Source organism: Nerophis ophidion, linkage group LG24 (genome assembly GCF_033978795.1).
Source record: "Nerophis ophidion isolate RoL-2023_Sa linkage group LG24, RoL_Noph_v1.0, whole genome shotgun sequence".
In the NCBI taxonomy this organism is placed as follows: Eukaryota; Metazoa; Chordata; class Actinopteri; order Syngnathiformes; family Syngnathidae; genus Nerophis; species Nerophis ophidion.
The window spans coordinates 25,342,654-25,362,343 of NC_084634.1; the positions used below are offsets into that span (position 1 = coordinate 25,342,654).

The 19,690-nt window shown below is 35.4% G+C and overlaps 1 protein-coding gene across 1 annotated transcript in view; it reads right to left on the reverse strand.

Moving 5' to 3' along the window:
- LOC133542167 (transcription factor AP-2-beta-like) overlaps window positions 1–19,690 on the reverse strand; it is a 50,084-nt gene that overhangs the window by 29,616 nt on the left and 778 nt on the right. Inside the window, exons 2-6 of the mRNA XM_061886046.1 lie at window positions 10,498–10,959; window positions 8,404–8,458; window positions 5,687–5,906; window positions 5,492–5,610; window positions 1,428–1,569 (exon numbers count right to left, since the gene is read on the reverse strand). Of these exons, the coding sequence (XP_061742030.1) occupies window positions 1,428–1,569; window positions 5,492–5,610; window positions 5,687–5,906; window positions 8,404–8,458; window positions 10,498–10,959 (998 nt within the window). The remainder of the gene's footprint in view (window positions 1–1,427; window positions 1,570–5,491; window positions 5,611–5,686; window positions 5,907–8,403; window positions 8,459–10,497; window positions 10,960–19,690) is intronic.

The following is a 19,690-nucleotide window of genomic DNA, read 5'->3' on the forward strand; positions in this document are numbered from 1 at the left end:
TGGAAGACATGCACCTGGGGAAAAGTTGATTGGTAACACTAAATTGGCCCTAGTGTGTGAATGTGAGTGTGAATGTTGTCTGTCTATCTGTGTTGGCTCTGCGATGAGGTGGCGACTTGTCCAGAGTGAGCCCCGCCTTCTGCCCGATTGTAGTTGAATAAGCGGTAGAAAATGAATGGATGGATGATTAAAAGTCTTTTTTTTTTTAAACTGTGTTTTCAGGACGGGGGGGGGGGGGGGGGGGTGTTACTGGTGTTTAGGTTCAAGGGGGGGTGGGGGGTGAGTTTGGGGGAGGGGGGGGGGGCAAAAACCCCTCAGCCCTGAGGCCCCCACTAAGGTTAATGTGACCCTGGCTGTGATGGAGGTGATAGTTATTGGCATAGAGGAGCGGCTCCACACTGTGTATATAATATATACAATAGCAAATGTTATGAAAAACTGAAAGCCACAAGCGGTAGAAAATGGATGGATGGAAGCCTACATAGCTGCTCGTCAGCCCGGGGTCTAAAAAGGAAGGGATCAGCAATAAAATGCGATAATCGGCAATTCCATACTTTTCACGAAAATCGGCCGATACTGATCGATGGCTGACCGATCGACAGATTTTTTGGATTTTTTTTTACCAATTCCTGGGGATTCTCCGTGCTTGGCGATTTAGCAAAGCACAATAAATACAACTCCTCCTTGGCACGTTTTTTTTTTTGTTTATGTTTTTTTTCACCAGCCCCTCCAGTTACTGAAAGACACAAGGATCCTCCACTGTCAAACGGTCATAAAGCGGAGTAATATAAAGAACTTTACATGGAGATCTAAGACAAGAAGCAAGGGTCAAACATACATTAACAACCTCCGAGCTTGTATCTCCAAATGTCAGCGAGCTCTGCGGGCCTCATAAAAGTGATCCCCATCAAAACGGGGTTCCTTGTAAATTAAGCCTTCAAAATGTGCAGACAACGCTAATCATGCGCTGACATTTCCCAGGAATTAAACGCCTTAATATTACAGCTATTTCTTTTATATGGCCTCGCTTTGAATCTTTTTTTTTTTCTCTCAAAACATATTCAATACCGGGTTAAACCCATATGAATAAAATCCCATATCCAAAATGTCATTATATGGCAGAATGGACCTGGCGTGTATAAGACAGCAGGGTTTGCACCCCTCAGGCCATCTTTTAAGGGGGTGGGGGGGGGGGGGGGGGGGCAACAGAGGGCCGTGGAAAATGAAGGCAGGATTTAATTTCTCACTAATTCCTTTCAGCAGAAATGCTCCCATTTGGAGGAGATGGATGGCCTATTTTTCACCCCATAGTTATGTCACCGGCATGAATCTGTGTTTCTCAGGCTGCGTGTGCTAAAGTGGGGAAAGTATTTGTGTGCGTTGATGTGATGATGTCGTTCTAGAAGCAAAGTGTGCGTCCAACTCACTTGGTGGCCAGCAGCATGTTTTTCCGCGTGTGCAGCTCGTTGGGGTCCGTGTGCTGCCGGTTGAGGTACTCGCTCACGGCCTTGGTGGGGAACTCTGTCTCGCAGATGTAGCCGAAGTCCCTCGCAAGGTGCACGGCCTCACCTGCACAATGCGACAAATTTGGGGTTAGTGCATATATTATACACAGTAGCAAATATTATGACATGCATTTTAGAAAAACTGAAAGCCTACGTTAGAATTGTACTGTTTTAATGTATTATCCATTTGGAGGACCAAGAAGCGCTTTTGTCAAATTTAAAACATTTTGTTCTGGCATTTAGATAAAAGAAGGACATCATAATTAATATGTTTGTGAAATTCCAATACTAAGGTTGCTGGAATCAAACCACAAATGTTTACTATTACCTACACCTTTGTTTCTTGACCATTGCACCCCCTAAATAAGGGGTTCTCAAATGGGGGTACGCGTACCCCTGGGGGTACTTGAAGGTATGCCAAGGGGTATGTGAGATTTTTAAAAAATAGTCTTGAAATAGCAACAATTCAAAAATCTTTCATAAATATATTTATTGAATAATACTTCAACAAAATATGAATATAAGTTCATAAACTGTGAAAAGAAATGCAACAATGCAATATTCAGTGTTGACAGCTAGATTTTTTGTGGACATGTTCCATAAATATTGATGTTAAAGATTTCTTTTTTGTGAAGAAATGTTTAGAATTAACTTCATGAATCCAGATGGATCTCTATTACAATCCCCAAAGAGGGCACTTTAAGTTGATGATTACTTCTATGTGTAGAAATATTTTTATAATTGAATCACTTGTTTATTTTTCAACATGTTTTTAGTTACTTTTACATCTTTTTTTCCAAATAGTTCAAGAAAGACCACTACAAATGAGCAATATTTTGCACTGTTATACAATTTAATAAATCAGAAACTGATGACATAGTGCTTTATTTTACTTCTTTATCTCTTATTTTCCACCAAAAATGTTTTGCTCTGATTGGGGGTACTTGAATTAAAGAAATGTTCACAAGGGGTACATCACTGAAAAAAGGTTGAGAACCACTGACCTACACCTTTGTTTCTTAACCATTGCACCCCCTAAATATCTGTCTCACTTGTAATACACTCTTCCGCCACTTGTGGCGGTAAAGACAATATCAAACAGAAGAAGTCTGAAGCTAAAATCTAAAACGTGTCATAAGCGCAAAAATTATGACTAAAGTGGTGACGCTGCATTTTCCTTTGCAATTTAATTAATTGGCAGGTTAGTTAAGAAACAAATATATATATTTTTTATTATTAATTTAGTTATAAATTATTTACTTTATTAAATGTATTTTTCATCGGTTTTTGATCCCCTTCAATTGCGGTACATATTATATATATATATATATATATATATATATATATATATATATATATATATATATATATATATATATATATATACTTTATTTAATTTTTTAATCAGCCTGATAGCAATCTTTGCAATTAACAAATGGTTTCATATTATTTGACCAAATTTATCCTGTCAAACTGTAATTACCGTATTTCCTTGAATTGCCACCGGGGCGCTAAATAATTTAAAACCTCTTCTCACTCCTGCGCTTACCAAAGGCACGCGGTAAAAGTAAGCATGCGCTAATTAATTTAAAACCTATTCTCACTCCGGCACTTACCAAAGGTATGCAGTAAAAATTTGAGGGGGATGTAAGCTTGGACCTTAAATCCTACTGAATAGCTCTTAATCTTCTTCCCTTTGTGCGATTTCAAATTACCGGTATTGAAATCAGCCTCCTCCATTTTGAAAATGATGACAGGGGAAGTGTCACTCTTGACGTCACGAGAGTGACTAGGCGGTAATACTAAGCATGCACTAATTATTTTGGGAAGCGAGTTTGACCCGGCAGTAATTCAAGGCAGGCGCATACTATATATGCCCTGCGGCAATTCAAGGAAATACGGTAGGTTAGATATAACTATTGAATACAATTAAAATCAAAAGTAAGATTACAAATTCAATGTTAATATTTCAGTAGGTCCCAGGCCCCTGTATAGTGGAAAACTTTCGCCCTCAAAAAGGTTAAGAAACCCTGATCTACACCCCACTATCTAAAATGCAAAGTGGCATTCCCACTTCACTCAACACAGACGTCGTGACGTCATCAAAGCTTGCCTTTAAGCGTGCACACACATAGCACCAACATTCTGGAACAAGGATGACGTGATAGAAGGTAAAAATGTAATAAATCTATTTGAGAAAGTTATTTTTAAGTTTCATGTTTGCATCTCATTGCACAAAACTGTGGTGCGTTCAAAGACCCCCTATTAACATTAGTAACAGAGGCATCTCTAGGTTTTAAAGACGCCCTACGAAATGCACTATTAATAAAATAATAATAATAATTTATTATGATTCGTATTATTTACTGATGATGTTATACGGAAATTAGATAATAAATAAAGTCACCTTGAATCTGCATGTGCTGAAGTATATGTAATCATATTTAAGGGAATATTTGACAGGTTCTGTTTGAAATGTTAGCCACTTTACTGAATTTGTTGGAACTTTTTTTGTAAAAAAAAAAAAAAAAGATTTTCGTTTTTTTAGGACAACCTATTTTTAGGGAGGTTTATGCAGGTATGTGCATCCCATCTTCAAAAAGTCCGTTTTTTTCGTCAAGTTATTTTTAAATTTTACTTTTGCATCTCATTGCATATAACTGGAGTGTGTTCAAAGACCCTCAATTAAAGTTAGAAACAGAGAAGTTACTCGGTTGTAAATAACAGGGGGAGACTTAACCCACAGGACATGCATTAGTTTTAATAAAAAAATGGTAATAATTGATTTGTTTGATTCATATTAGCCGCAGCATGAATCTGACATGTTTTACTTACACACATGTATCATCATATTAAAGTGAATAATGACAGGTTATTTAAAATTATAGTCAGGCCAATTTATATTTTTGTAAAAAAAAATTTTTTAAATTGTTGTTTTTTTTAGCCACCCACATATTATTTAGGGCAGTGGTTCTCAACCTTTTTTCAGTGATGTACCCCCTGTGATTTTTTTTTTAATTCAAGTACCCCCTAATCAGAGCAAAGCATTTTTGGTTGACAAAAACAGATAAAAAAGTAAAATACAGCACTATGTCATAAGTTTCTGATTTATTAAATTGTACAACAGTGCAAAATATTGCTCATTTGTAGTGGTCTTTCTTGAACTATTTGGAAAAAAATATATAAAAATAACTAAAAAGTTGTTGAAAAATACATAAGTGATTCAATTATAAATAAAGATTTCTACACACAGAAATAATCATCAATTTATAGTTCCCTCTTTGGGGATTGTAATAGAGATCCATCTGGATTTATGAACTTAATTCTAAACATTTCTTCACAAAAAAAGAAATCTTTAATATTTATGGAACATGTCCACAAAAAATGTTGCTGTCAACACTGAATATTGCATTGTTGCATTTCTTTTCACAGTTTATGAATTTATATCCATATTTTGTTGAAGTATTATTCAATAAATATATTTATAAAGGATGTTTGAATTGTTGCTATTTTTAGAATATATATATATATATATATATATATATATATATATATATATATATATATATATATATATATATATATTTAAACTCACGTACCCCTTGGCATACCCTCAAGTAGCCCCAGGGGTATGCGTACCACCATTTGAGAACCACCAATTTCTGGGTTATATGTTAATCCCATTTTTAAAAAGTCAAAAACCTTACTAAGGTTTTTACTTGCTTTAAAGGCTGCATGCAATATATTGTGTTTGGTGCATGTAATACCAAGTGTGTGTTTATGGTAACTTGGGGCCCCAGAATGTGTTGCTACTTGTTTACTATTATTTAAAATGTGTATATTTATTTTTATAGTCTCTAAGTATATGCTTTTATATTTGCATTCAGCTATGTTCCACCTATTTATTATCAATGCATGATGAGGCCTGCATGACAAACATTACGGTAATGGGGAGGAAAACAATTAATGACAGCAATGATAATCACCTTCTACTAGTGACGTTAGTAACGTCACATTCGCAGCTTTACGTCTCCCAGCTGGTAAATTCAAGCCGATCTTCTCCAGTTTTTCCCGCAGGCATTTCCCACCGTTTTTGGACTTTGCTCTGTCAAAATAAAAGCAAACGTATTCACATATGAATATATTTAACCATATGCTTATTAAAGTGCATGAGTGTGTACCTTCTCAACACGCCCCCCAGGAGTGATGCGTTGAGGCACTCGGGTGGGGAGAGTCTCCTCTGCACCTCCCCGACTGTCACCTTGTACTTGGAGGTGGAGCTGAGCAGGGACAAGCGGCCCGGTACCGAGCAGAACAGTTCGTTTATGTTGACGGTGATGCCACCGATCAGGCCGTCCTTGCCCAGCATCAACGACCCAATGTTCTTGGGTGGCATGGGCACTAAATAAAAATGAATAATAATAACACAAAAATTATCAAATACAAAAATGCAATTTGACATTAAATTATATTTAAAACCTCTTCTCACTCCTGCGCTTACCAAAGGCATGGGGTAAAAGTAAGCATGCGCTAATTATTTCAAAACCTCTTCTCACTCCGGCACTTACCGATGGCATGCAGTAAAAATTTGAGTGTGATGTAAGCTTGGAGCTTAAATCCTACTGAATAGCTCTTAAAGGTGCATTCTATGTGTCATACTTGATCATTTCGCGATATTGCCATGTTTTTGCTGCAAGGATTTAGTAGAGAACATCCACGATAAAGTTTGCAACGTTCGGTGTTAAGTGAAAAGCCCTGCTTCTACCGGAAGTCGCAGACGATGACGTCACACGTGTGGGGGCTCCTCACATATTCACATTGTTTTTATTGGGAGCCTCCAACAAAAAGTGCTATTTGGACCGAGAAAACGACAATTTCCCCATTAATTAGAGCGAGGATGAAAGATTCGTGTTTGAGGATATTGATAGTGACGGACTACAAAAAAAAAAAAATATTAAAAAAAAAATGCGTTTGCATTGGGACGGATTCGGATGTTTTTAGACACATTTACTAGGATAATTCTGGGAAATCCCTTATCTTTCTATTGTGTTGCTAGTGTTTTAGTGAGTTAAATAGTACCTGATATTCGGAGGTGTGTGTCCACAGGTGTCTTGACGCGCATTGTCTCAGGGGAGTCGACGGCAGCTATGGACGGCACAAGCTCAGCATTTCTCCGGTAAGAACTGACTTTTTAACCACAATTTTCTCACCGAAACCTGCTGGTTGACATTTGGTAGGGATCCATGATCTCTTGACCGCTATGATCCATAGTTAAGTTTCACCTCCAGGAATTTTAAACAAGGAATCACCGTGTGTTTGTGTGGCTAAAGGCTAAAGCTTTCCAACTCCGTTGTTCTACTTTGACTTCTCCAACATTAATTGAACAAATTGCAAAAGATTCAGCAACACAGATGTCCAAAATACTGTGTAATTATGCCGTTAAAACAGACGACTTTTAGCTGTGTGTGTGCGCAGCGCTCATATTTCCTTAAAACCCTGTGACGTCTTGCGTACACGTCATCATTACACGACGTTTCCAAGACAAAACTCCCGGGAAATTTAAAATTGTAATTTAGTAAATTAAAAAGGCCGTATTGGCATGTGTTGCAATGTTAATATTTCATCATTGATATATAAACTATCAGACTGCGTGGTCGGTAGTAGTGGGTTTCAGTAGGCCTTTAACCTTCTTCGCTTTATGCGATTTCAAATTACAGGTATTGAAATCAGCCTCCTCCATTTTGAAAATGATGACAGGGGAAGTGTCACTCGTGACGTCAGGAGTTTGACCGGGTGGTAATACTAAGCATGCGCTAATTATTTTGCAAAGCGAGTTTGACCCGGCAGTAATTCAAGGCAGGCGCATACTATATGCCCTGCGGCAATTCAAGGAATTACGGTGTATATATATATTTTATTTCTGGGTGGAAAATAGCAAAACAATGTCTATGCTTGGAAGAGCTTGCAACGATGAAGTCTGCGCATGCGCTCAAAGTGTGGTCAAGTCCGTTATTGTTGTTTATGGTAAAAAAAAAAAAATGTGTACAGCTGCACGATTTAATCTCTAGATATAGTTGAAGCAACATAATTTGAATACTGTGCTGTGGCTAATTGATTTTTTGTTCATTTTAGTAGCATGCACGTGCCTGTTAATGAGGCGGTGACGTGCGTGCGCAGGTCATTTGCTCTTATCTCATTTGTCCTCGCAGCTGATTGGCTCGTGTTTAACACCCACCAGCCTCTCCTCCCTCTACGCGAGACCAACCCTCGCTATGGATGCTCCCTCACAACATGAATGTCCATTTGGCGCAGCATGCATGCATGCATTTACGCACAAGGGCCATTGCCATTTTTTTTTTTTTTTTGATAGCTCCACGGGGGATAATACAGCAGATTAGCTCTAAACGAGCTCACAAGATCTCCGTGAGCGCTGCCATTTATTACATCAGCGGCTTAAATGCCCCGCGGGGAGCTCAGTCACTCAACACCCCGCAACTGAATCATTGCGCAGCATCGTGCGTGCGTGCGTGCGTGGCGGCCATAGGGGCGGGGGCGCCTGGGGGTCGTTAGCCCTCCAACCTGCATGGAGCTACTCACTAACCGTTTACCAACTTATATTGTCATGCTTTCCAGTAATACTCCAGCACGCATGCCCACAATACCTAAAACCCTCACCGGCCACTTCATTAGGTACCCATTTAATAAATGGTGCCTTAACACAAATAGCCAAATAGTGCTCATGCTTTGATTGACATTTGTCAAGTATAATATATATATGCTCGATAAAATAATTTTAGCAATATACAGACATTAACTCTGCACTCATTAATATGTTTAGTTTGACACACATCTGCATCAAATATCCATATCACACATGTTATGAATAATTAGTGTTTACCTTTCTTAATTACAGATTGATCCAGGATGTTGGTTCCGTTGGTGTCGTCAATAGTCTGTTAGCACCAAGATAAAACCATTATAAGCTCATGTTTTTTACCGATGAAACACACACACAAACACACACACGCACACACAGCAATAAAAGTCACTTAAAAACAATCCTGCAAAAAAATGCAAAACAAAAATATGCAAATTAAAGCTAATCAAAATAAAAATGTCCATATAATTCAAAATTTTTACTATCTTCATTTATATGGTATACTTTGTGTACATTTCTTTAAAAGCATTTGATTTATTTGATCTATTTAGCTCATGTATTTTATTTAAAGCAGGCTTTTTGGCCTTGGGCCCTTTTTTTTTTTTTTTTTTTTTTTTTTTTTTTAGTATTTGTGAGGTGACTGGGAGTTCACTGACCTGATCTCAATCGTCTCCTAAAATACAACACTATTACATTCTTATTGTACCATAATTTAATGCACATATTCATTAATGCACCCTGATTATTTCTTGCTAATTTCCAGAAAATATGTAGGCCATTCAACCAATTTGTATGTCCCCATTTTCCAAAAGTTGGCTATAATATATTTAAATTAAAACAAATATATATGAAGAAATGGAAATTAAAAAAAATAACATTTTATGACTCACCTCATTTGTATTACAATATTATGTTTAAATTAGATGATAAAAAATACGTATCACGCACATAATTTGTTTTTTAATATAGTTTTTTTTAAAGAAAAAAAGGATGGAACAAATACAATTAAATCTTTTTTTCATTTGTATGAAAAAATATTGTTTTTGTTTTATCATATGATTTTCTAAAACTCGAATGAAAACCAAATACATTAAAATGACCCACATTTGTTTTAAAATATGTTTTCAAAAATTAGATGGAAAAAACAGAAAATGTTAGGACTTACATCCTTTGTTTTAAAATATTAATATTTAAATAAAAATGGATGGGGAAAAATGACATTTCATGTTATAAAATGAATTAAAACAACGTTTTATGACTCACATCCTTTGTATTAAAATATTAATATGGGTGAAAAATCAAATTGACCAACGTTCTTTCTTTGAAAATATTGTTTTATAAAAACGAATTAAAAAACATTTTGTGCCTCACATCCTTTGTATTAAAATATGAATATTTAAATAAAAAAGGGTTTAAAATAAAATTATGAACAACATTCTTTGTTTGAAAATATAATTTTATAAAATAAATAAAAAAAACAATTTTATAACTCACATTATTTTGCATTAAAATAATATACTTGATTAAAAATGGTTGAGAAATAAAATCATGACCAACATTCTTTGTTTGAAAATATTATTTCATAAAATGAATTAAAAAAAATATTTTATAATTTAGAATATTTGTATTAAAATATTTATATCTAAATCAAAATGGGTGAATAATAAAATAGACCAACCTTCTTTGTTTGAAAATATTATTTTATAAAATGAATTAAAAGAACATTTTATGACTCACATCCTTTATATTAAAATAATATTTAAATAAAAATGGGTGAAAAATAAAATTGACCAACATTCTTTCTTTAAAAATATTTTTTTAGAAAAACGAATTACAAAACACTTTGTGACTCACATCCTTTGTATTAAAATTTTTATATTTGGATAAAATAGGTTCCATCCATCCATCCATTTTCTACCGCTTCTTCCCTTTGAAAAATACAATTATGAACAACATTCTTTGTTTGAAAATATTATTTTATAAAATGAATAAAAAACACATTTTATAATTCACATTCTTTTGTATTAAAATATTTATACTTAATTCAAAATGTTTGAAAAACTAAATCATGACCAACATTCTTTGTTTGAAAATATTTTTTTCATAAAATAACTAAAAAAAAACATTTTATAATTTAGAATCTTTGTATTAAAATATTTATATTTAAATAAAAATGGATGAAAAATAAAATTGACCAACATTATTTGTAAAATGACTGAAAAGAACACTTTTTAACTCGCATCCTTAGATTTTTGCAATAATATCCAGTTTTAAATGGATGGGGTCGGGACGACATTTACTGACCCGCATGCCTCCAAAAACGTCCATTCTCACCTGAACATCCTCCATGCCGTGCAGCCCGTGCAGCAGTCCGTCTCCCATCCCGGGCTCCAGTCCCGGGTGAGTGGCGTGCAGCAGCACGTCCGGCCTCCGCACGCCACCGTAATCCCGCCTGGGGTCCAGCCCGGGCAGCTGCGGCAGAGAAGCCCGGGGCTGCGCCAGCAAAGACGAGCCGTCCATGCGCTCCCCGGCCGCGTCCTGCCGCTGCCTCGCCCCCCACGCACCCTGCTGGCTCTGGTGGAGCGAGTTGAGCGAGTAAGGGTCGCCGACGTGAGAGTAGGGGTCCTGGCTCTGGTAGTGGGCCAGCGGCTGGTAGGGCGGCGGGAAGTAGGGCGGCTGGAAGTCGGACGAGGGTGCGTGGGAGAGGGGCGGCGCGCTGGAGTAATGCCCGCCGTGGGAGACGGAGCCCAGCTGGGACAGGCGGGAGCTGTGGCTGGAGACGCCGTCATGGCGGTCCTTGAAGGAGCACGCACAGTCACAAACACATTGAAACAGTCGGAATCAACCAAATCAGCAGCTTCAGAACTCACCGCCGTGCAGTAAGAGTGAACTAACATCTGGAACACCGCTGCCGCCGGCCTCGCTAAAACAACACAACCCGCCCAACCGTCAACTTTTTAGTCCAGGGGAGCTCAGGCTGTGCCGCTCCAAACACCTCCAGGGGATGTCTACTCTTTCTCTCTCCCTCTCTCTCTCTCTCTCTCTCTCTCTCTCTCTCTCTCTCTCTCTCTCTCTCTATCTCTCCCCTTCTCTCTCTCTCTACCCACTCTCGCTCTACCGTGCGCATGTGTCCGCCTTCACGTCACCGTGTAATTGTTGAGCATGAATGAGCTGCACCAACGTCAACCACACTTTTCCAGCTGAAATGTGCTCACTACAACATAAATAGACCGACCAAAAATGTCACTAACACCCCTCCCCCCATCTAAAAAAAATTCTGTAAATTAAAAAATAATAGACCAAACAAAAATGTCCACTGCAAAGGACAATAAACCACAATCCCCCAATCTAAAAAAATCTATAATTTACAAAATTATTGACAAAATAAAAATGTCCACTGGAGAAGACAATAAACCACAATCCCTCGATCTAATAAAAAAAATGTAAATTACAAAATATACCAAACAAAAAATGTCCACTGCAGAGGACACAAACACACCCCTCCCATCTAAAAAAAAAAAATCTGTAAATTACAAAATAATAGACCAAACAAAAATGTCTGAGGCAAAGGACAATAAACCAAGATCCCGAAATCTAAAAAAATATATATAACTTACAAAATAGACCAAACAAAAAATGTCCACTGCAGAGGACATTAAACCACAATGCCCCAATCTAAAAAAATCTATCATTCACAAAATAATAGACCAAACGAAAATGTCCACTGCAGAGGACACTAAACCACAATACCCCCCCCCCCCCCCCTAAAATTTGTAATTTACACAAATAGACCAAACAAAAAAGTCAACTGCAGAGGACAATAAACTACAACCCCCCAATCTAAAAAAAATTATATAATTTACAAAATAATAGACCAAACGAAAATGTCCACTGCAAAGGAGAATAAACCACAATCCCCCCACACCCCTAACATTTGTAATTTACAAAAATAATAGACCAAACAAAAATGTCCACGGCAGAGGACAATAAACCACAATCCCTCAATCCAAAGAAAAAAAATTTAATTACAAAATAGACCAAACAAAAAATGTCCACTGCAGAGGACATCAAATCACAATCCCCCAATCTAAAAAAATCTATAATTTACAAAATAATAGACCAAAAGAAAACGTCCACTGCAGAGGACAATAAACCACAATCCCTCAATCTAAAAGAAAATTGTAAATTACAAAATAAATCAAACAAAAAATGTCTATTGTAGAGGACATTAAAACACAATCTCCCAATCCAAAAAATCTATAATTTACAAAATAATTGACCAAACAAAAATGTCCACTGCAGAAGACAATAAACCACAACCCCTCAATCTATAAAAATTTAAATTACAAAATAGACCAAACAAAAAATGTCCACTGCAGAGGACATTAAACCAGAATCCCCCAATCTAAAAAAAAATCCATAATTTACAAAATAATGGACCAGAAAAAAATGTCCACTGCAGAGGACATTAAACCACAATCCCCTAATCTAAAAATAATCTATAATTTAAAAAACAATAGACCAAACAAAAATGTCCACTGCAAAGGATAATGAATCACAATCCCCCCCCATCCCTAACATTTGTAATTAAAAAAAAAAAAAATAGACCAAACAAAAATGTCAACTGCAGAGGACAATAAACCACAGTCTCCCAATCTAAAAAATCTGTAATTTACAAAATAATAGACCAAACCAAAATGTCCACTACATAGGACACTAAACCACAATCCTTCAATCTAAAAAAAATGGTAAAGTACAAAATAGACCAAACAAAAAATGTCCACTGCAGAGGACATCAAACCACAATCCCACAATCTAACAAAACCTGTAAATTACAATATAATAGACCAAACAAAAATGTCCACTGCAAAGGACATTAAACCACAATCCCCCAATCTAAAAAATCTGTAAATTACACTATAATAGACCAAACAAAAACGTCCACTGCAAAGGACACTAAACAACAATCCCCCCACACCTCTAAAATTTGTAATTTACAAAATAATAGACCAAACAAAAATGTCCATTGCAGAGGACACTAAACCACAATCCCCCAATGTAAAATATCTGTGAATTAAAAAATAGACCAACCAAAAATGTCCACTGCAAAGGACACTAAACCACAATCCCCAAACCCCCTAAAATGTGTAACTTACAAAAATAATAGACCAAACCAAAATGTCCACCGTAAAGGACACTAAATCTGAATCACCCTAGCCCCCTGAAATTTGTAACGCAATAAAGTAATAGACTAACAACAAATGTTTATTGCAAAGGACACTAACCCACCATTTCTTTAACCCTGAAATGTGTAATTTACAGTACAAAATAGGCCAACAAAAAATGTCCACTCCAGGGGACACTTTACCACAATTTCCCCCATCTAAAAATGTGTAACTTAGAAAAAAATGATAGACCAAACAAAAATTTCCACTAGAGAGAACACCAAACCACCATTGCTTTAGCCCTGAAATTCATAACTTGCAAAAATAATAAACCAACAACAAATGTCCCCTGCAGAGGACACTTAACCCCCAGAAATTGGTAAGTTGTCATAGTGGAACACAGAAAATGTCCAATGCACCCTGGTAAATTGTTAAGTAAAACATGACACTTTCAGCAAACTATGTGAAATTTCCATGTTTATTTGTATTTCACTCATTCAATAACAAATACGAATAATTAAAACAGCTTTAAAAAAAAAAACATTAATTAAATTTTAATTTATAGTATCCGAATCACAATTTAATGTCACGTCACAGTGACACACTGTAATCGTAGTCCTGTGTGATACCACAACACATTGCTGTCAATCCAAACTGATTTGTCCCTTAAGGGGTTCCATAGCACACTTTTGAACAGTAGGGTTGTTTTACGGTCCGTGATCAGGTCAATACATACACCAGTGCAAAGGCGAGTCCGAGTCAGGAAATTCACACTCTTTTCTCGCTGGCAAATTTCCCATGAAATTGATTTCACATTAAAAAACAGACCAGATTTTAGATAAAACTGTTTTGAGCAAATAAATGTAATGCATTCAAGTAACCCACTTTAAACAAAATCCTCATTCTGACCATTAAAATGCATTTTTGTCTAAATATCGGACTGTTTTCTGACGTTAATTTAAATTATGCAAGCGAGTAATAGCTGTGATTAATTATAGTGTGTCATAAGATATAATTGAATTATGAGGACTTAAAGAAAACTAAATGAGCTTTAATATAGCTACAATTGAGGCATAATGATGCAATATGTACATACAGCTAGCCTAAATAGCATGTTAGCATTGATTAGCTTGCAGTCATGCAGTGACCAAATATGTCTGATTAGCACTCCACATAAGTCAATAACATCAACAAAACTCACATTTGTGCATTGATGCACAACGTTAAAAGTTTGGTGGACAAAATGAGACAGAAAAAGAAGTGGCATAAAGCACGTCTTAGAAAGTCGGAGAAAGTTATACATGTAAACAAACTACGATGAGTTCAAGGACCGCCAAATTTAGTAGGACAAAACGGCGCTCAGAAAACACTCGAATCAATGAAGCATGTTTAATATAAACAGTGTGCTATATAACAATTAGGGAGGTTTTTTGTCATCTTTGTCCTCCCGCAGAAACCATATTAAAACAAAACAAAAAATGTTCCCCTCATCTTTTTCCATTTTTCATATGTTTTTGAAAAAACTCCAGAGAGCCACTTGGGTGGCGCTAAAAAGTCGCATGCAGCTCCAGAGCCGCGGGTCGCCGACCCCCGCACTAGACGGAGCCCGCGTGCCGCTACAGTGTGTAAATAAAAGAGCGAGATTAATACAATCCAGTTCAAAAAAGGGGTTGTTGATTTTGACCATTGTTGTTACCCCCATGGAATTTTATTGTAAATATGCTGTTTTTCTACATGTATTCTGTATTAATATTTTAGTATGACATATTTCCTGTGTACCACCTTATAGAGCCCGTGTACCTTTACTGGTACTCAAACCACAGTTTGACACTTTTGTCCCAATCCTATTTAGAGTCACTTTTTCAACATAATCTACAGATGTTATGTGTATCAGGAGATGATGCAGCAGGCACAAGACATTGAAACAACGTTGAGAATATGTTGGATTAGGACCTGACGTTGAGCAACTCAAACTTAACGTTGCTTTTAACTTTTTTTATTCAATGTCGGGTTCTGACGTTGATTTGACTATTGAAGTTTGGTCATTTTTCAACCAATATTCTACAACATGAAGACAATGTTAAAGTAACATATTTTTTTAACGTCTATTCAATGTCAGGTCGTGACATTGATTTGACCGTTAAATTTTGGTCATTTTTCAACTAATATTCCACAACACAAATACAACGGAACAAAATGCTTTTTGACAATGTTTAATCAATGTCGGGTTCTGGCGTTGATTTGACGATGGAAATTTAGTAATTTTTCAACCGATATTCTACAACAACAGTACAATGTTGAAACAACATGCTTTTTGACGACGTTTACTCAATGTGAGGTTGTGACGTTGCTTTGACCATAGAATTTTGGTTATTTTTCCAACCAATATTCTACAACACAAATACAACCTTTGGTTATTTTTCCAACCAATATTTTACAACACAAATACAACCTTTTTAATGACTTTTATTCAATGTCGGGTTGTGACGTTGATTTGACCATTGAATTTTGGTGATTTTTCAACCAATATTCTACAACAACAACACAATGTTGAAATAACATGCCTTTTGACAACAATTATTCAATGGCAGGTTGTGACTGTTGTTTTGACCATTGAATTTTGGTCATTTTTTAAATCAATATTCTACAAGAATACAACATTGAGATAACATGCTTTTTGACAACATTTATTTAATGCAAGGTTGTGACTGTTGTTTTGACCATTGAATTTTGGTAATTGTTCCAACAATATTCTATAACATGCTTTTTGACAACTTTTATTCAATGACAGGTTGTGACTGTTGTTTTGACAATTGAATTTTGGTTATTTTCCAACCAATATTCTACAACACAAATACAACCTTGAAACAACATTCTTTTTAATGACTTTTATTCAATGTCGGGTTGTGACGTTGATTTGACCATTGAATTTTGGTCATTTTTCAACCAATATTCTACAACAATACAACGTCGAAAAAACATGCTTTTTGACAACATTTATTCAATTCCAGGTTGTGACTGTTGTTTTGACCATTGAATTTTGGTCATTTTTCCACCAATATCCTACAACAACAATACAACATTGAAATAACATGTTTTTTTACAACATGTATTCAATGTCAGGTTGTGACGTTGTTTTGGCCATTGAATTTTGGTCATTTTTCAACCAATATTTTACAACAACACAATGTTGAAACAACACCCTTTTTGACAACATTTATTCAATAACAGGTTGTGACTGTTGTTTTGACCATTGAATTTTGGTCATTTTTCAACCAATATTCTACAACAATACAACTTTGAAATACCATGCTTTTTAAATATGTTTATTCAATGTCATGTTGTGACGTTGATTTGATCATTGAATTTTGGTCAATTTTCAACCAATATTCTACAACAACATTACAATGTTGAAACAATATGCTTTTTGACAACATTTATTCATTGTCAGGTTGTGACGTTGATTTGATTATTGAATTTTGGTCATTTTTTAACCAATATTTTACAGCATGAAGACAACATTAAAACAACATATTATTTAACGTCTATTCAATGTCAGATTGTGACATTGATTTGAGCGTTGAATTTTGGTAATTTTTCCACCAATATTCTACAACAACAATACAATGTTGAAACAACATGCTTTTTGACAACATTTATTCAATGTCAGGTTGTGACTGTGATTTGATCATTGAGTTTTGGTCATTTTTCAACCAATATTCTACAACAACATTACAATGTTGAAACAATATGCTTTTTGACAACATTTATTCATTGTCAGGTTGTGACGTTGATTTGATAATTGAATTTTGGTCATTTTTTAACCAATATTTTACAGCATGAAGACAACATTAAAACAACATATTATTTAACGTCTATTCAATGTCAGATTGTGACATTGATTTGAGCGTTGAATTTTGGTAATTTTTCCACCAATATTCTACAACAACAATACAATGTTGAAACAACATGCTTTTTGACAACATTTATTCAATGTCAGGTTGTGACTGTGATTTGATCATTGAGTTTTGGTCATTTTTCCATTGAATTTTGGTCATTTTTCCACCAATATTCTACAACAACAATACAATGTTGAAACAACATGCTTTTTGACAACATTTATTCAATGTCAGGCTGTGACTGTGATTTGATCATTGAATATTGGTCATTTTTCCATTGAATTTTGGTTATTTTTCAACCAATATTCTGCAACAATACAACTTTGAAATAACATGCTTTTTAAATATGTGTATTCAATGTCATGTTGTGACGTTGATTTGATCATTGAATTTTGGTCATTTTTCAACCAATATTCTACAACACAATACAATGTTGAAACAATATGCTTTTTGACATTTATTCATTTTCAGGTTATGACGTTGACTTGATTATTGATTTTTGGTCATTTTTCAACCAATATTCTACAGCATGAAGACAATATTAAAACCACATAATATTTAACGTCTATTCAATGTCAGGTTGTGACATTGATTTGAGCGTCGAATTTTGGTCATTTTTCCACCAATATTCTACAACAACAATACATTGTTGAAACATGCTTTTTGACAACATGTATTCAATGTCAGGTTGTGACTGTGATTTGACCATTGAATTTTGGTCATTTTTCCATTGAATTTTGGTCATTTTTCAACCAATACTCTACAACAATACAACATTGAAATAACATGCTTTTTGACAACATTAATTCAATGTCAGGTTGTGACTGTGATTTGACCATTGAATTTTGGTCATTTTTCCATTGAATTTTGGTCATTTTTCAACCAATATTCTATAACAATACAACATTGAAATAACATGCTTTTTGACAACATTAATTCAATGTCAGGTTGTGACTGTGATTTGACCATTGAATTTTGGTCATTTTTCAACCAATATCCTACAACAACAATACAAAATTGGAATACCATGTTTGACAACATTTATTCAATGTCAGGTTGTGACCTTGATTTTCCCATTGAGTTTTGGTCATTTTTCAACCGATATTTCACAACACGAATACAATGTTGAAGCAACATGCTTTATAACAACGTTTATTCAATATCGGGTTGTGACGTTGATTTGACCATTGAAATTTGGTCACTTTAAAACCAATATTGTACAACAATATAACGTTGAAATAACATTCTTTTTGACATGTATTCAATTTCAGGTTGTGATGTTGATTTGACCATTGAATTTTGGTCATTTTTCAACCAATATCCTACAACAACAATACAACATTGAAAAAACATGTTTTTGACACTGCGATGAGGTGGTGACTTGTCCAGAGTGTACCCTGCCTTACGCCCGAATGCAGCTGAGATTGGCTCCAGCGACCCCAAAAGGGAGAAGCGGTAGGAAAATGGATGGATGGATGTTTTTTGACAACATTTATTCAAAGTCAGGTTCTGACGTTGATTTTCAATGGTTAATTGAATTTTGGTCATTTTTCAACCAATATTCTACAACAACAATACAAGGTTGAAACAACATGCTTTTTGACAACATTTATTCAATGCCAGGTTGTGACTGTTGATTAAAACATTGAATTTTGGTCATTTCCCAAACAACAGCGTGGCTCCAACGTTGGACATATACGCTGTCTTAACTTACAAACTATTTTTCAACCTTGTTTCCGAGTGAGTTTCAAAAGACATGTAAGCGTAATCAAGGTTGTTTCAACGTCTCGAGACTAAAAGGATTGCAAGGCAGCAGTATAAGTACATATGGGGCGGTATGGCTCGGTTGGTAGAGTGGCCGTGCCAGCAAATTGAGGGTTCCAGGTTCAATTCCTGCTTCCGCCTTCCAAGTCACTGCCGTTGTGTCCTAGGGCAGTGGTTCTCAAATGGAGGTACGTGTACCCCTGGGGGTACTTGAAGGCATGCCAAGGGTATTTTTTTAAATATTCTAAAAATAGCAACGATTCAAAAATCTTTTATAAATATATTTATTTAATAATACTTCAACAGAATATGAATGTAAGTTCATAAACTGTGAAAAAATAATACAACAATGCAATATTCAGTGTTGACAGCTAGATTTTTTGTGGACATGTTCCATAAATATTGATGTTAAAAATTTATTTTTTTGTGAAGAAATGTTTAGAATCCAGATGTATCTCTATTACAATCCCCAAAGAGGGTACTTTCAGTTGATGATTACTTCTATGTGTAGAAATCTTTATTTATAATTGCATCACTTGTTTATTTTTCAACAAGTTTTTAGTTATTTTTATATCTTTTTTTTCCAAATAGTTCAAGAAAGACCACTACAAATGAGCAATATTTTGCACTGTTATACAATTTAATAAATCAGAAACTGATGACACAGTGCTGTATTGTACTTCTGTTTTTCAACCGAAA